This window comes from Sprattus sprattus (genome assembly GCF_963457725.1).
Source record: "Sprattus sprattus genome assembly, chromosome: 12".
Taxonomy (NCBI): domain Eukaryota; kingdom Metazoa; phylum Chordata; class Actinopteri; order Clupeiformes; family Clupeidae; genus Sprattus; species Sprattus sprattus.
This window is the reverse complement of record NC_137910.1, coordinates 19,267,110-19,285,006: the sequence shown is the minus strand read 5'-3', so window position 1 is coordinate 19,285,006 and position 17,897 is coordinate 19,267,110. Positions and strand designations below refer to the sequence as shown.

General features: G+C 43.8%; 1 protein-coding gene across 1 annotated transcript in view; it reads left to right on the top strand.

The window, feature by feature from the left end:
- The window catches only part of srbd1 (S1 RNA binding domain 1), a gene marked incomplete at its 5' end in the record, with an annotated part of 85,978 nt that overhangs the window by 3,227 nt on the left and 64,854 nt on the right, over positions 1-17,897 (top strand). Inside the window, 7 exons of the mRNA XM_080849137.1 lie at positions 919-1,015; positions 1,574-1,760; positions 9,080-9,183; positions 12,222-12,329; positions 13,190-13,347; positions 15,145-15,238; positions 15,815-15,922. Of these exons, the coding sequence (XP_080705263.1) occupies positions 919-1,015; positions 1,574-1,760; positions 9,080-9,183; positions 12,222-12,329; positions 13,190-13,347; positions 15,145-15,238; positions 15,815-15,922 (856 nt within the window). The remainder of the gene's footprint in view (positions 1-918; positions 1,016-1,573; positions 1,761-9,079; positions 9,184-12,221; positions 12,330-13,189; positions 13,348-15,144; positions 15,239-15,814; positions 15,923-17,897) is intronic.

The following is a 17,897-nucleotide window of genomic DNA, read 5'->3' as shown; positions in this document are numbered from 1 at the left end:
GATGATGCTCCATTTCCCAAAACTCTAAACACAAATGCATAACTGCACACTAATTTTTACAAACTTCAAAAACCAAACTCTCCGCTCAAAATCATGTAATCTTACATCTAAATCAAACCGATTATTTCACACTGGTGAGATCAATCCAAAACACTACCATGAAAACCTTTCAGTGCAATGAGTAAGGGTGCTTTACATGACAAATACAATATAAAAACACAACACATATACGTTTCCAAAATTTGTAATTTCTAAATCTATGAGGTAAAATAAACTGAAATTCAGTGAAAAAGTAAATGTACTGTAAAAATATGCAACTGATACAAAAAGAATGTTGATAACAGTAAAATATATTCCATGTGTTTACCAATACAAACCAATGAAAGAAAGCCGTTTGTACATTAAAAAAGGATTTTTGTGGATCTAACACAATTTAACTGACCCACGGCCCTTTCATCTATCTATCCTGAGGTTCTGATTGGTGCGTGACCAAATTTGATCCTTAGTGGTTCCACCTGGGGATTTGTGTCTTAGTTGGGTTCGAGTTGTGATGACTTGAGTTAATGGTATTGAATGCCAGTACTCACTAAATGAGCACATGGTGTAGCCACAGATGTGTTAAGGGATTTGTGTGTAGAAATGTAAATAGAAACAGAAATCCGTTAGCAAATCTGTATCATGTGTGAAAACAGGGGAATAGTGTATAGTTTTGGAAATGGGTCTGTCTGCCCCGGTTGTAGTGTGTAATCGATCAGGAAATACTATAACATGTATGTGTGTGTGTGTGTGTGTGTGTGTGTGTGTGTGTGTGTGTGTGTGTGTGTGTGTGTGTGTGTGTGTGTGTGTGTGTGTGTGTGTGTGTGTGTGTGTGTGTGTGTGTGTGTGTGTGTGTGTGTGTGTGTGTGTGTGTCCTTGCAGGCTTGTCCACATATGAGGAGGTGGCCATGGGGGTGGAGCAGATACTGGCGGATATGATAGCCAAGGACCCGGACACCCTCACCCATGTGCGCTCCCTGTGAGTACCTCCTGAACACGCTACTCTCTCTTCTTGCACACACACACACACACACACACACACACACATTGCACTCTTTCTTGTTTGGGTTTAAGATGCCTTAAGCCAATTGCTCAATCTAGCCATCTAGCTATATTTTTTGTTTAACGTTAATGATGATAGTAGTATAATAGCCTGGCCTATACGTGGAAAGAGAGGTGTCCTCTTTGTCAATCTTTAAGGCTGACGTCAATCTTTTCTTCATTTGTAACACTTTGCTGTAGCCTAGTATTGTAGCCATATAGAGGAAGCTGTCCTTAGAGGAGCAATGAACTTGGAGAGAGAGAAGAATAGAGAGAGGAATATTTGGCTTCTTTTCAGTTAACTGTCATAGGTCACTCAAGGATTCACACCCATGTTTACACATGACCCCCCTCCTCCCCCCACTGCTCTGCCTTACCTCATCTCTCTGTCCCCATATCACTCTCTGCCTATGTCTTCCCCATCCTTTCCTCTCTCCCTCCTGCTCTCCCACCTTCTCTCTCTCTCTCTCGCTCTCTCTTTCTGTCCGTATCTCAGGTGTGACAGCAGTGCAGTGATGCTGCAGTCGTGTGTGTCTAAGACGGCCCTGAAGGAAAAGCAGGAGCAGCATCAACAGCAGCAACAGCAGCAGCGCGGGGATCAGAAGAACAAGATCAAAGACATCGACAAGTTCCAGCTCTACAGCGACTTCTCCTGCCACATCCACAGAGTGCAGCCCCACCAGGTGGGAGCCCTATACACACACTCACCCACCCACACACTCACACAGAAGCATACTCACACACAGATTGACTAACTCTCTCACACATACACACACACACACACACAGCTACAAACACATTTGTTCATACACACACAGACACACTATTTTCCACATCCGTGATCGTTGCAGTGCACATGCACCTCTAAATTCATACTTGTACACAAACACACACACACACACACACACACACACACACACACACACACACACACACACATACACACACACATACATTCTGACAAATATATGCCAAAGCACTTATTACTCATGTCTAGCACGTGGGTGTTGGGATTCATTTGGATTCTCTTTTGTGCTCAATTAAGTGCCTGGCTGGCTGTATCAGATCAGGAAGGAATGCATTTCACACACTTTAGCCAAGGTCAGGCTGCAGCAAATTCACCTCAGTGTGTGTGTGTGTGTGTGTGTGTGTGAGGATATGTGCTCCACATTTTCTGTGTGATGATGTGCGGTCTGCTCTCTCTCTCTCTCTCTCTCTTTCTTTTCTTTCTTTCTCTCTCTCTCACTCTGTCTTTCTTTCTCTCTCTCACTCTCTCTTTCTCCCTCTCTCTCTGTCAGTCTCCTTTTTTACATTTTCCGTCCCTCTTTATTTGAAGTTGCCTGTCATGTCGTCTTTATGCTGCTGTCACAGGTCTGACATAATCCAGCTTTTAATGTGCCGTGATGGTAATGTCCGTTGATTTAACCGGTTTTGTTATGCATGACGTGACAAAGTGTTGAGCAGGATTTAAATGATAATCGTGTCGCGCTCGGAGACAGCGTTGTCAGGCGGTGTTGCCGGCTCTCTTTGTTGCCGCGGTGACAGTGAGGGGGACATCCTGACAGGCGCTTTCAGTGAGAGGGAGCCGATGCGGCGTTTAGTGACTCGGCGCCACCGCCACCGTGAAAAGACCTCTGTCAAGTCCCACTCAGGATGGAGAGAGTGGGGAACAAGTCGGGCTCCATGTTAGAATTGCGCACACGCACACACACACATATACGCACACACACATATAAGCACACACACAAATACACATATACACCGTCTATCTCATGTGTGTATACAAACACATACATACATACATACATACATACATACATACATACATACATACATACATACATACATACATACATACATGCATACATGCATGTGCGAACTCACGCACAGACATGCACAGGCACACAGTCACACACTGAAGAACAAGCTCACTCCCTCTTTCTGAGACACACACACACACACACACACACACACACACACACACAGTGTATACTGTCCGCACACACATTTACACAGGCCAATACCACAGACCTTTGTGGTTTTTGGTTGACAGATGCATGTATGTACTAAAGCAACTGTGATCCAGTGTGGCTACAATATCTGCATGCATTTGTGTGTTTGTTACTATGTGTGTGTGTGTGTGTGTGTGTGTGTGTGTGTGTGTGTGTGTTTGTGTGTGAGTGTGTGTCATTTTGCTGTTTTGTATGTGTGTATATTTGTGAATGTGCAGTGTGTGCAGATGTCTGTGTGCATCTGTTTTTGTGCATCTGTGTGTGTGTGTGTGTGTGTGTTAGGCAGTGGGGTACACAGCCGGACCTAACCCCCCCTCTTCACTGGCGAGTGGTTACTCAGAGCTGGTTGGGGGCAGACTTGTCACAGCGCTTCACGTCACACCCCCCCCACCCCCCCACACACACCCCCTCACTCCCCGTGTCCCGAAGTCATGACCCCTCCCCAACACACACACACACCCTCTGAAACATATGTGACATGTCCCCACTGACGCACCATTGGGCAAACCGCATGATTGACAGCCTTATCTTTACAGTGACAGACGCTCGTGGGCCCAAAAAAAGCGAGGGAGCGAGAGAGATGGAGTGAGTGAGGGAGTGAGAGGATGAGTGAGTGGTGTGGAATGACTTCCTAGCTGGCGTGTGTGTATGTGTGTGTGTGTGTTCGGTGTGTGCGTGTGTGTGTGTGTTTGGTGGGAGGGCCCCAGTTGTCTGTGGCAGCGGTTCATTTTGTGACGTGCTATGTCATCGAGTGTTAATTTGAGCGGTGACCTGCTAGCTGTCGCATTCAGGCAAAAATGAACCTTTTCTAGCCACTGCCTGAGCATTTGCGCGTGTGGTGTGTGTTTAGGGGAAAGGCTGGGAGTGTGTGATGTGTTGTGACAGGAGGCATGTGTATGCACACACACACATACTTGTTTAATTTAGCACATTGTCAGTTTATTAACAGAGCAGTTTTTTATTCACCACTTAATTTAAGGCTGGTGTGTGTGTGTGTGTGTGTCTGTGTGTGTGTGTTGAATAGTCAATGGTGCCGATGGATGTAAACTGCATGAATAATCATTTTCAAACATTTTTAAGAAGCTCTGCAGTTTCCTGCCTTACCAAAATGTTGTCAGAGTTTAGTGAAAATGTAACCACTAATAATATTCAGTGTGAGTTTACATTCAGCCTTTAACGCTTACGACAGAAATGAGTAGAAGATATGAAACACAATGAAGATCAGTATTGTGAGAAGCGATATTGGTCCAAAACGTTGTAAATGGCCCAAACACTTTGTTATAGAGAGGACTTCAAAACCTCTATGTCAACAAAATGTGAAACTAACAAGCAATTAAACAGATGTGACTCTGGAACCACTGTTTTAATTGAATTGAATTCTAGGTCTGAATCTAGCCCCGCATTCCCGGCTGTTAAGCTGTGACATCTTGGGCCGTAATTTCATCGACTGAACTGGCAACGAGCAAAGTCTGTTGCACATGAATTAAAGCTAACTAAATAACTTAAATAAATCCTTTTGCTAATTAAATACCACGATCCTAAGCACAAACATGGGTGGGTCAGCGCAATACTCCCATAAGCCACATGATGGTTTTAGTTTAGGTTGATGGGCTTTGCTCGTTGCTTTGCTTGTTACCCGTCAATGGATTGGGGTTTTGTAACGCACTCTCGAAATTACTTCAGTATTTTTCCTCAGAACATAAATGTCATTTTAGCTGTTTTTCTGTGTATTTACGTCAGCTCCTTGATGAAATTATGCCTGTATTGAAGCTGAATTGGTAGAGAATAAAATGGGTAATGTATTAGGTTCACTCAATTATATATTAATGTCACACGATACCTGTAAAAATGTCGTCATTCATTATGTAAATTATTGATTCTTAAAAACTTGATTAATTACTGACAACTGGATTTACAAGCAGATCTTTTTCTGTTTCAAAAACATATAATAGCCATAGTATTGTAAGAAGCTAAGGCCAAATTAACTGTATGCATCATTTGATCACAAGATCATTACCGAATGTTTGTTTTTGATGCTTGATTTCACCTGGAAATACCTCCTTCCAGCTGTGCCAACATATAGTCTACTAACAAGTGTGTGTGTACCTGTTTGTACCGTGTGTGTGTGTATGTGTGCGTGTGTGTGTGTGTGTGTGTGTGTGTGTGTGTGTGTGTGTGTGTGTGTTGCTCTTGTCTTTGAATAGGGTGTGTGTATGTGTGTGTGTGTGTGTGTGTGTGTGTGTGTGTGAGAGAACATTTGGATGGATGTGTTTGGTTACATGTGAGTGTGTGCATCGGCTAGGCACGTTTGGTCATCCTGGAGATCTGAGATCTGTTGCCGTGGGTGATGGATACATTGTGACAGGTTGGTGTCAGGTGTCGTCTCTCTCTGATTGGTTGTTTAGAGTTCTCTTCCTCCACACCAAGGGTCAGTCTCAAGTCACACACACAATCCACAGCGCAACCCTGTGTGTGTGTGTGTGTGTGTGTGTGTGTGTGTGCAACAGAGAGGGCCTAATTATTCTTAATTTCACTCCATGTTCCAACCATTCATTTGATTCTTTTTCCAGCACTAAATAGTCATGGCATTTCAAAACAGATTGAAACATGAAATCGTTTCATTTATGGCCAATGAAATTCTGATGGTGACCAGGGTAATGTTTCAATTTAGTTTTTCCAGCTACACGTATACCATATTTTCCCATGGTTATTCCCAGTCAAGTATTACAATGTGCAAAAAAATAAACACCTTTTTAAACCAGTGCAGTACACTGGCACTTATTCCGTTTGAGCCACTTGGGATGGAATAATTTTTCTCATTGGAAGAAATTTTAAATAATAACCATAAAAGCCTACAACAGTATTATGTCATGTACTTTGCTCACTTCCTGTAGCTTTGGTGGTTCCTTAAGGCCATCTTGACCGTGGTGATCTGAGGTGCTCACCTTTTGTTTGTGTTTATGACCGGATTGTTTCATGATAACACACACCTTCTCATGCTGTTATATTGCCTAAATAGGACGCTCCTGAGGGCATTGAGATGACAGATTGGGTCTGTGCTACTCTATAGACATATGCACATATAAGCACCATTTTTATATAGCTGATGGTATAATGTCCCATGTCATGAAACACGTTCCCACACAGACACTAGAGGTAGTAAACTGTGATTCCAGTTTCCACTAAACACGGCCTGTCCATTGGACAGACAAGGAGAGGTGCCCCCCTCCAAACATAATAGAAAAAAACATTGACTGGAGGGTGTGTGTATGGGGGAGGAGAGGGGTGTATTTGTGGAGTTGGGAAGAGGGAAGAATGTATGAAAAAGTGTGTGTGTGTGTGTGTGTGTGTGTGTGTGTGTGTGTGTCTGAGACTAAGCGACAAATATAGAGTGTGTATAAAGTCAAGTGGACTGAGAGTCTGCCAGCTTTGGTGTAAACTAGGTGAAGTGGGTTTCACCTTAAGAGACGAGCACAGCAGTGTTCTTTTATTTTATTTGGCATTTTACAAATATTGCACTTCCTCAGGAAATGTAGGAAATGGAACTCAAGGCCAAATCTGATGCAGTGTCAGGACCATGCAGTGTCAGGATTTCAAAGCAAAACCCTCTCTCTTTCAGTTACTTTCTCTCTCTCTCGCTAAGTCTTTCTCTCACTTTCCCTCGCTTGCTCGCTCTCTTGCTCATTTGCTCTCTCTCTCTCTGTCTCCGTCTTACAGTTTTATGGCAAATGAAAAGGGTAATTGTTTCTTTATTCTCTTTATCAAATTAGACATTTCCAATGTCGTTGCAGTGCCTGTGTGGAAATGTTCCGGTTCCTTCCTGATCCTCCTCTCCTCTTTTTTCCTTTCGTGTTTTTAACACATTCCTCAATATTGTAACAAGCTAATTTCTCCAGGCCTCGTAAACGCAGATTATTTATCTTAAAGCCGTCCGTCCGAGCGAGCGAGGCCCAAAGCGTGCGTTAAGGCGGGTGGAAGACGCTGCGGAGCGCTCCGGGTTTATTTTGCATCGCAAACACCCCAGTCTTCCGGCAGGCTGGCCGTCACGCTGCGCCAACTGAAGAGATAAGAAGGTTGGAGGTCACCGGGCCCCAGTGTTTTAGTTGGGGGGCCAGCGGCTCAGCACTCGTCCCTGTGGCCCCGATCGGGTCTCCCTCACAGCGCTCCCCTCAGAATATTTGGAGAGTAAATATTGAGTCCGAATCGCTGGGCCCAAAGAATAATATTCATTAATGTAGCTTACATTCCTCATATTTTTCCAATTATGATTTCATTGTTTTTGAAGAATTTGATATGTTGAATATTTCATCCCCCCCTCACTCTCATTCTAACAATTACCCTTTTCTCTACATCTCTCTCTCACTCTCTCTCTCTCCCTCTCCCTCCTTTCTCTCTACATCTCTCTCCTGTCAGCGTATGGGTCACACACTGAGTGCGTACCTCCAGGAACTGCAGTGGCTGCTGGGATTGAGTTAGGCTGACTGACTGTGGAAAGCTCACATCAGTCCCAACTGCCTTATACATCCTGATTGGGAGCCACTACACCCCCTATTATCTCCGCATAACCCGTCCTTTCACAGACAGAAAGAGGTGTCATTTTTTCAGCAAAGAAATAGCGCTTGTGTGTGCCTGCGTGCGTTCGTGCGAGTGTAGGTGTAGATGGCGAAAAACTGAGCTCATATTAAAGATGATATCGCTGTGGGCCAAAAGTGCTGGATGATTCAAATGGCTATTTTAAGGAAGACAATGTATGTGTGTAACACACACACATGCGCACACACACTACGTGTTCTGTCCATCCAACGGAAGGCACTGGCTGGAGCATTGATGACAAACCTGACGTAGGGAGCAGTGTGTGTGTGTGCGTGTCTCACAGAGAGGAGCTTCTTCTTGGCATCTGTTCAGGGAGCTGTCATGTTTCATGCCTTAGTGAGTTTACACCCTCTCCTTCCCACTCTCTTTACCTCCTGTTTACTATCTCTCTATCTCTCCGTCTTTCTCTCCTTTCTTATTCTTTCTCTTCAAACACACACACCTATAAAGCCATTTTTCTCTCTCTCCTACTGTAAAGACAGACGTCCCAACATGGCGGAGGAGCCTCTCTCCCTTCCTTCTCTCTTCTCTCTTCCCCCCCCCCACCAATGGCCCACTTGGCTTGCACGCCAACTCCTCTCATCTGGGGTGGGTGGGTGGGTGGGGGATCAGGGAAAAGTTTGATGGTTGTTTGGCATTTCCCCCCCGATCTGACGCGAGTACCTTCCGATAGAATGCACATGGTGGTGCCGGGGCGGGAGGAAAACATGCACGTAAACAGGCTCCTTCGGGCGAGAAAATGCCAAAATAAAGAAATATAATTCTCATCATGTTTCCTGCTGCATTAATTCAGAATCCCGCTTAGCCCATTAGCTGGGTCTCTGTATGTGTATGTGTCGGAAGGTGGGGGGCTGTGGTTGCGTGTGTGTGTGTGTGTGTGTGGTGGCCGTGTTGGCATTTGTCAGATCCTCTCTTCCGCCTGGACTCCAGATTGACAGGTGGCAGCGCTCCTCTTTCTCTCCTCTCCAAAGCCTGTTCCCAGAAAAAGGTCAGACACTTAAAACTATTTGCTCAACAGCATGTCAGTTTCCCTTAAAGGGACCACTCCAGCTGCCAGCAGCCAGCGCAGAACACAGGGGGAGCCGGGAGAGGCATTATTATTATTATTATTGTTCTTACTTCTTAGCATTATTTTTTTCCCTTCTCAAGCTTGACTGACTTTGTGTGTGTCTGTGTGTCTGTGTGTGTGCTTGTGTCAGCGACAGCAAGTAGACAGTGTGTGTGTTTGTGTGTAACGGAAGAATAGGGCAGTGTGTATGTCACAAAGAAGCATATAGTGTGTGTGTGTGTGTGTGTGTGTGTGTGTGTGTGTGTGTATGTATGTGTGTGTGTGCGCGCCCCGTGTGTTCCGTGTGTTAGCTGTCTCTACAGGTTACCTCTCTGTGTTCCCTCTCCAGACGCTGGCCATTAACCGTGGGGAGAATCTGAAGATTCTGACAGTGAAGGTCAACGTACCAGACCGCGTCAAGAACGACTTCTGTAGGTGGTGTGTCAACCTCAGGTTGGTCTCACACACACACACACACACACACACACACACACACACACACACACACACACACACACAAACACAGAGTTTATTTTGCAGTTTTCTGCTCTCTCTTTGCTCTATGTCCTATCAGCCTTTCTCTTTTACAGGTTGGTCACACACACACACACACACACACACACACACACACACACACACACACACACACACACACACACACACACACACACACACACACACACAGTGTGTTTTACTCTATGCCCCCTCACTCTCTCCCCTTTTTTACTTGTAGTTGTGACTGTATTACACCTTGGCGTAGGAAGTTGGTATCCAATGTTTATTTTGGGCTTACCCTTTTTAATTGTGTGTTTTGTTCTTAATGTATTTGCTCCTGTATCCTGTCCAACACCACACACAGACAGACAGACAGACAGACAGAGCACAAATTAAATATTAATCATACCTGTCATTTGACATTACATTTAAACTCTGTGTGTGCACCCTGTTGCTGAAACACTCAAATGTTATCAAGTCACAATCTGACATTGTTTGACTTCTCTCCTGCTGGCGTGGTTCTTGTGCCAAATTAGAACATTCGATCGCATCCACAAGTCATGTCCAGTCATGGGACAAGAGGGACGGCTCAAGCATAATCTGTAAATAAAACTAATATTATCATGGGTGAATATAGTCCTGCCCTCTGGGGAGCAGAGCGTGCACTTTTGACCCCCTTATGAATAAACCTGATTTTTACTCGGGTTTCTAATTATGTGCTTGTGTGTATATTTTTGATGATATACATTTTTTAGAAACTGTGCTGGTTTTGTCTGTAAGGAAAAAGCACAAACTCTGACTAGTCAGTTATATGGGCAGTGTTACAATAATTTTAGTCTTAGGTTTAAAATTTAAAAAATAATAAAATAATGCAACATAGCTTAGCGATATTACAATGAAAACGCATGAAGGCACCGAAAAAGCTGAAAAAACTTTGCTGTTTTAGTTTGTAGTACTGAACAATAATGGCTGTGTACAATTGAACACAATGGTAATGGAAGATTATATTTTTTATACTGTAATTTAAGTGTAAACTGCTTTTGCAATTCCATAAAGATGAATATGATATAGAGTTTTTTTTCTGGGGGATTTTGTAATAAAATGTGACAACAGAAGAACTGATTATGATTTGGGATTTGTGAAAATTTAAATAGTTACATTTTCAGATCAACAGAACGGAAGTTGATGGCACTTTTGGATACATTTGATAATGCAGTACACATAACCGACTGTCAACATGATGGTGATTAGCACAGCTACAACACGATATTGACTTATTTTTCTTTACACAGCATTTATATATACTTATTTATTTATCTGTACTGATTTTTTTAAACGTTCTCTGGAAATAATGGTTGCATCTGTACCCTTTTATTGAGTCTTTTAAAAAAAATGAACCTTTGCTGTGAAATGGCATTATAAGCGTATTAACCTATAAAAGGATATTACTATAATTAACTACTATTATGTATGAGAATTAACAGTGTCAATACCTTAATTCGATAATTAATTGGAGTTAATTGAACCACAATTATGAATGAAACCACAAGAATGAATATTCATTAGCAAGTCCTTAAGATCATGCATATTCAAGGACATTTTTCCTGTTTTCAAGTGATGGCCTTTGAAAAAAAAGTCCTTGACTGTCATAGTAGAAATTAAGTCCTCTTCATTGACAGCCCTTAAACACTGCGCTCGTTTGCGCTTAGACCCGAAACGTCCTCTGTTACTCTGTCTGTCACTCATTTACTACTAGGCTTCCTTTTTTCTCTTCACTGTCTATCTGTCTTTTTTCTCTCTACTGTCTATCTGTCTTTTTTTCCTTATTGCCCTCACTGAAATATCGCAGTTTCTTTCTTTTTTCGTTTGGTTTTCTGTTGCGTTTATCGTAATAGATAATATTCCTGGATTTGTGAGCTTCTGGTATTAGATAAGTAAATTCAGTATAAAAATTAATAAAAATAGATTATCATAATAAAAATACAAATAAATTGTAATGGATTTTTCAGATAGCATCCAGGAAATGTTGGGAATTATTTGGGAATAATTATTCTAGTTTTAGTGCTACTTGTGAGAATAAATGAGAATTGCAGTTGAAATGGCACATGTCAAATGGGAAAATTATTTCTGTTGGCTGTGCCAATGGAAGGTTTTCAGCCTGGGGAGTTTGGAAAGATTCAGAGGAAGCAATTGTCATTGAAGAAACTAGAATGATTTCTTGTAATAATGTGATGCAGGTACAGATGAGTAAATTGGTGGATCTGTGTGTATACCTGTATCAGGGCCATAGCCAGAAATGCAATACCATGAAGGCAGCGCCTGCGCCAACTCCACACTGCAGTCATTTAAAGTGACGGGAAGTTATTCTGTCCATTAGTTTAATAATTGTTAATTTCAGTAAGAAATTTATATATTTTTTTATTTACAGTTGATAGTTGATTTTTATGGGGCTTTTCAAGGGACACTGAGGGTTCAAGTCTGAGCCATTCATGGGCCATACCATGAATGCAAACTCCTAAACATTCCACTCCTGGCTAAATAGCATACACTCGTTATTAATTAGTTATAAGTTACTGGCTAGCTAGTTGTTGGTAGAAGTAACAACCCATTTATCTGCAGGGACATATTAAACTGTTGCCATACATACTCAACTCAACAAATTCTCATTAACCACTGCTTTGGTTTTCTTCTTCCCTTCCTATCGCATACACTTTAGTTTCAAATAGTGTTTGTGTTTCACTCTGTGGCTGAAGCCTCAAAGCAAGCTAATGTTATGGGGACCCCGTAGGAGGTTTTCTGCACATGTCGTTGATTTCAAAGGGGTTCTGACTGATTTGTCGTTGCGGTTGATTAATGTAATCAGCCGTGCTCCCCTTCCAGCTAAGGCCTGTCTGGGTATGCCAGCTTTAGATTTAGGTGGCACACCCGGGCACACCGATGGATACGCTAGTAATCTGTGTGTGTGTGTGTGTGTGTGTGTGTGTGTGTGTTTTCAGGTGGAGGCCTAAAGGCTTTGCTCGTCCAGAACAGATGAAGATCTTAAATGATGCCATAGAGGACTCCTACAAGAGGCTCATACTGCCACTGCTCTGCAGAGGATATCGGTGTGTGTGTGTGTGTGTGTGTGTGTGTGTGTGTGTGTGTGTGTGTGTGTGTGTGTGTGTGTGTGTGTTCACATGAACGCATGCATAATGGAGAATAGCTAATTGTTTCTTTATCTGGTTGGTTGACATTTTTCTCTAATGAACACAATAGATTCTCTAAAATGCACGAGTTGTACAATAATAAGCAACCGCTGATGCAGCTGAGAGACTGAATGGTTTTATCTCTTTCATGTACGACCAGAGTGGTAGAGGTTCCCCATTTTGGCCAATGCAATCTGCGGTGGGCAGTCTTACAGATTTGACACACTAAAGAATGAATGACAAAACTGACACTTAAAAATAACAAAAGTGGTTAGTCCGAACCCACATATTTTGATCTGGCTGTGGTGTTAGTCTTAACAAGTTAAAGAAAAATAATTGCAGTGAACATTTGTCCAAAATTCCAAAATATTGTTGAGGTAACTATGACAACTGTGTGTGTTACCAGTGAGAATGGGGTGTCATTTTACACTGCCAAGACTGTCCTCTTCCCCTTGGCCTGCACCACTAAGAGCAGGCCTGTGTCCCACTAGGCCGTAGGTTGGAGTATTCAGGAGGTCTCTTTGGCGCTGAGACACCCAGGACAGGAATGCTCACCCACAATGGTGGTGTAGACTTAAAAACATGGATGGGTGTTATTCACCATTGGCCTGCTTTGTTTCCTGCTCTTTATTCTCTCTCCCGCTCTTTATTCTCTCTCTCTCTCTATCTCTGTCACTTTCACCTCTTTCTCTCACTCTACCACTCACTCACTCTGTTTCTCTCTTTCTCTCTTTCCCTTGTTCTCTCTCTCTGCCTTCATCTCTCACTGTCTCTGACAGGACGAAGCTGACGGTCACGGCGGAGAAGGAGTCGGTGGCCATGTTTGTGCGGAACCTCCGCCAGCGGCTGCTGGTGTGCCCGGTGCGCGGACGAGCCATCCTGGGTGTAGACCCTGGCTATCGCCACGGCTGCAAGCTGGCCATACTCTCCCCTGTTGGTGAGATATCAGACACACACACACTCATACACACACTCATACACAGATTCATACTCACACAGCATCCTTACATTCTATACTTTTCCTTCTACAGTAATTCTTCCCTATGTCACACACGTGCTTTAGATGTCATGATAAAGACCAATCCTTACATTCGATAGTTTTTCAGTGAGTCTTACCTAACACGCACGCACGCACGCACGCGCACACACACACACACACCACTTAAAATTCAGATGTTGTGCAAGATCATGCACTAAAGATGTTCAGCTCATTAGACTATATATAAGGGACAACCATGCACCATATACACCAAGCACACCATACTAAATATCATACTAAACACCATCACACCTTACTTAATATCATTCTTAAAACCATCTAGACCAAAATGATACCAGACAAGCTCAAACCCAGATAAAACGTAGTTGTAGCTGTGTTTTTCAACACACTGAGATCTAGAGCAAACACAGGTAAATCAAATAAAAAGGGAACATTAATCCTGCATTGAGTGTTTAGTTAAGGTGGGTCTGACTGCACTCTTATGTGGACTCTTTCTTTATTCTTGGTGTTAAGATTTTAATCAGCTTCCTGTAGTGTGTGTGTTACTCTGTGTGTGCTTGATCATGACAGACAGGTGTGAGTTTGATGCCTGGCATGTCCACCCAGTGTGTGTGTGTGTGGGGGGGGGTGAACCTCATGCCCGCCTCCCTTGTGGGCGGCTGATTGTCCAGTCCCGCTTAGTGCCACCCGTCCCAGTGGGTGTGTGTCAGCTGGCATTCCTTAGTGGCACACTCTGCCCTCCAGCCACACAGATACACACACGCACACACACACACACACACATACAGGCTAACACAGATACCCTCTGTGTACACGCGCACCCCACCCCAACACACACACACAAACCCGGACACACACACACACACACACACACACACACACAGGGTGAAGCTGTGCCATGACAGATCTGTGGGTGTGTGTCACACAGAGTGGTGGTGGGACATCTCTCCAGGGCTGTCCAATAAGATTTGTCATCGTCTGTCCAGCTGATAGGAGGGAACAGGGGTGACCCCTCCACCCCCACACACATGCACACATCACACACAGACACACACACAAACACACACACACACACAACACACACACACACACACACACACACACACACACACACACACACACAAACACACACACACAAACAAACACACACAAACACACACACACACACACACGCACGCACGCACGCACGCACGCACACACACACACACACCCCGAAAACACACATACATGCACACATCAAATATACACACACACACACACACACACACATGAAATACATACACATCAAATACACACACATGCACACATTAAATATATACACACACACACACACACACACAAACAAAATACATACACATCAAATACACACACATGCACACATCAAATGATGATCAAAAAATAATGCGTGTGAATGACACCCCTGACACATTCACATTGTAAGGTGTACAAACACACACACACACACACACACACACACACACACACACACACACACACACACACGTACCACACACACATATCCAAACACACACACACACGTACCCAAACACACACACACACATTCTACTGTATTTGCTTCATACTAACACAATCTATTTCTCTGTTTTACTCTTGATCGGCTCTGATGTGGTGTATCTTCTATATAATGTTTTGCTCTATTTTATAGAGCCTCTCTCACTATGTTTTTCTCTCTCTCTGTCTCTATCTCTCTCTCTATGTCTCTCTCGGTCTCAGGTCAGATCTTGCAGACTGATGTTGTGTATCTGCACAGTTCAGGAAGCAAGACCAATGAGGCCGGCAAGGTGCGCCACCTTATGCTGAAACACAGGTACTGCAGCTTCAGGCACATCCACATCCTCAGCAGACTGGTATTTGTCTGTGGTGTATGTTCGTTTCAGTGAGTGACTCTGTCACATAGGGGGAAGTCTATAATAGGTCTGTTATATAAAAGGCTGTAATAGTCTATAATGTGTAATTCTATAATATATAGTTTGTAATATATAGGTCTATAATATTTAAGTTTATAATATATAAGTCTGTAATAGTCTATAATGTATGAGTATATAATGTATAAGTTTATAATATGTAGGTCTATAATAGTCTATAACATGTAAGTGTAAAACATATTTCTAGACGCAGCTGCTGCTTTCATCCATAGAGATGTAGAATGCTGGAAATGCATGGGGAGCCGGTGTGAGTTCTCTGCAGGATTCAAACCTGTGACATTGGTGTTGCTAGACAATTGATCTCTCAGCTCAGCAAAAGGAGCAATGTAGTATTTAAACAGCAGTATTAAATGACCACAGAGAAATGTGACAAAATATATGTGCCTTGCTTATGACCTTTTCTTTGTGTGTGTGTGTGTGTGTGTGTGTGTGTGTGTCTGTCCGTGTCTGACCCTAAGCTGTCAAACGGTTGTCATCGGTAACGGAACGGCTTGTCGGGAGACTGAGGCGTTTTTTGCTGACCTGATCAAGCAGCGGTTCTTCCAGCCGCTGGACGTGTCCTACTGGTAAGCTGCATCCCCTCCTGTAAACCCTCCTGTAGCTCTGGGGGATTGCACACATAAAGGCTCATACAGACAGGTGAGTTTTATCGTCCAAAACTAGGCTGGTTTGCTAGCATTAATTAGATTGCCAATCCGATAGCGACTGCTTGGAGTCACATGATCATAACAAGTGTGAACACACAAGCACTGCAGTTTCAGAGTTGGGGACTGACTGAAGCTTCAATGGATCAGTAAACATGTTAACATGTTAAGTCTCCTCCTGTTCAAAACCTAATAGCTCCTAAACCCTGGGGCCCAATCCTGTAAGTCTGCGCTGTTCCACCATGTTCATCAGACACTGAGTCTGAGTCAGAGTCTGCCCAGAGACGGGTGACCTCGTCGAGACGCACTGACCTTGGCACAGAAAGAGCTGATCCAGCATCAGCTGTCAAAACTGAGCGTGAACCAGCCGCCGTAGCCGAGCCGAGCCAAACCCAACGTCAGACTCGAGGAGAACTTGATCAATAAACTGACGGAGGAAAGAAAATATCGCAGAAGCACTCAGAGGAGAGCAGCGCAGAGGAAATGGGAAGGGGAGGAATGTGAACATCTTGCGGGCTTCTTTTCTTTTTTCTTCTTCTCTTTTCTTTCTTTTTTTGCCATCTGGACCTTGTTTGACTCCATCTAATTAAAAACAAATATTTCTTGACGTTGCTCCTAACCAAGCCTGGTTCGCCTTGCGCTCTCTCTCGCCTTCCAACCTAAATAACCTGTTTTTCAGATTCATCCCTCTCTCTCTCTCACACACACACACACACACACACACACACACACACACACACACACACACACACACACACTGCCAATCGCTCAGTTTCTTTTTTCTCTCTCTCTCTCTTGTGCTTTTCACTCCTTTTCTCCTCTCTCTCTCTCTCCTTCACTCCATCACTCCCTCTCTTTCTGCCTGACGGCTGTTTGTTGACTCTGGCCCGGACCGGTAACCGCAGCCCAGAGCAGAGGCTCTGAAAGTGGGAGTTTATGGAGCAGAGAGAGGGCAGCAGCCCTCCTCCTACTCTACTCTACACCGCTCCGCTCCTCTTTGTGCCCGGCACTGATGCTGTCTTTCTTTCTCTCTTCTCTCTCTATATTCTCTCTGTCCTCTCTCTCTCTCTCCCTCACTCTCTCTCTTCCTCTGTCTCTCCCCTCTCTCTCTCCTTCCTCTCTTTTTTCTCTCTGTCCTCTTTCTCTCTTCTCTCTCTGTCTCTTTTTTCCCTTTCCACGTCTATTCTTTCTGATGTTCAGACATCCTTTTAGTGTAGAAAGGCTCCATTCATGGGCGGTTTCAAGGGTTCGGGGGTGTCGGTTGGTGATGGTTGGCCCCGCAATGTGTCTTGCCTGGACCCCGGGGACAAGATGATCTGCAAGGGCCCCCATACCCTCTCGTGCATGGATCGCTGACTGGCCTTAATGCACACACACGACACGCCTGTTCTCTTCTCCTCTCCCACACACATTTCAACCATAGACCTTTTGCATGGGCCCCTCTGGGCCTTTGGCCGGGGTCAGCTCCTTTGATCCCTCCCTGACACCCCCCAGAGGCCCTGTGGTTTGCTGAGGATCGCATTAACTTGGGGATATACTGTACGTGTAAGCCCATGATCTGTTGATGCATCTGCATCGTGCAGCCTTTTATGAATGTGTTCAGCCCTGCCCTGTTCTTCAGATTCATATGGTTAGTGTTTTAAAAGCTTCACGCTAGCCTGGTGTACATTTTTATGTTATATTTTTCAATATTATTACATTGTCGGGCTGTCAGCTGTCTAGCCTGACTTGATGTCTTTAATTAAGGATACAAAACGTTAAGTGGCTTAGATTGGTTGTTTTTGTGACTTTGGTAGCCGGTTGGGTCGGCTGAAAGACTCACATTTCTGCTCGTCTTATCTGCCCACATTTCGTGTCAACACATTAAAGTGTGCAGCCTTCTAATGTGGGGTCATAT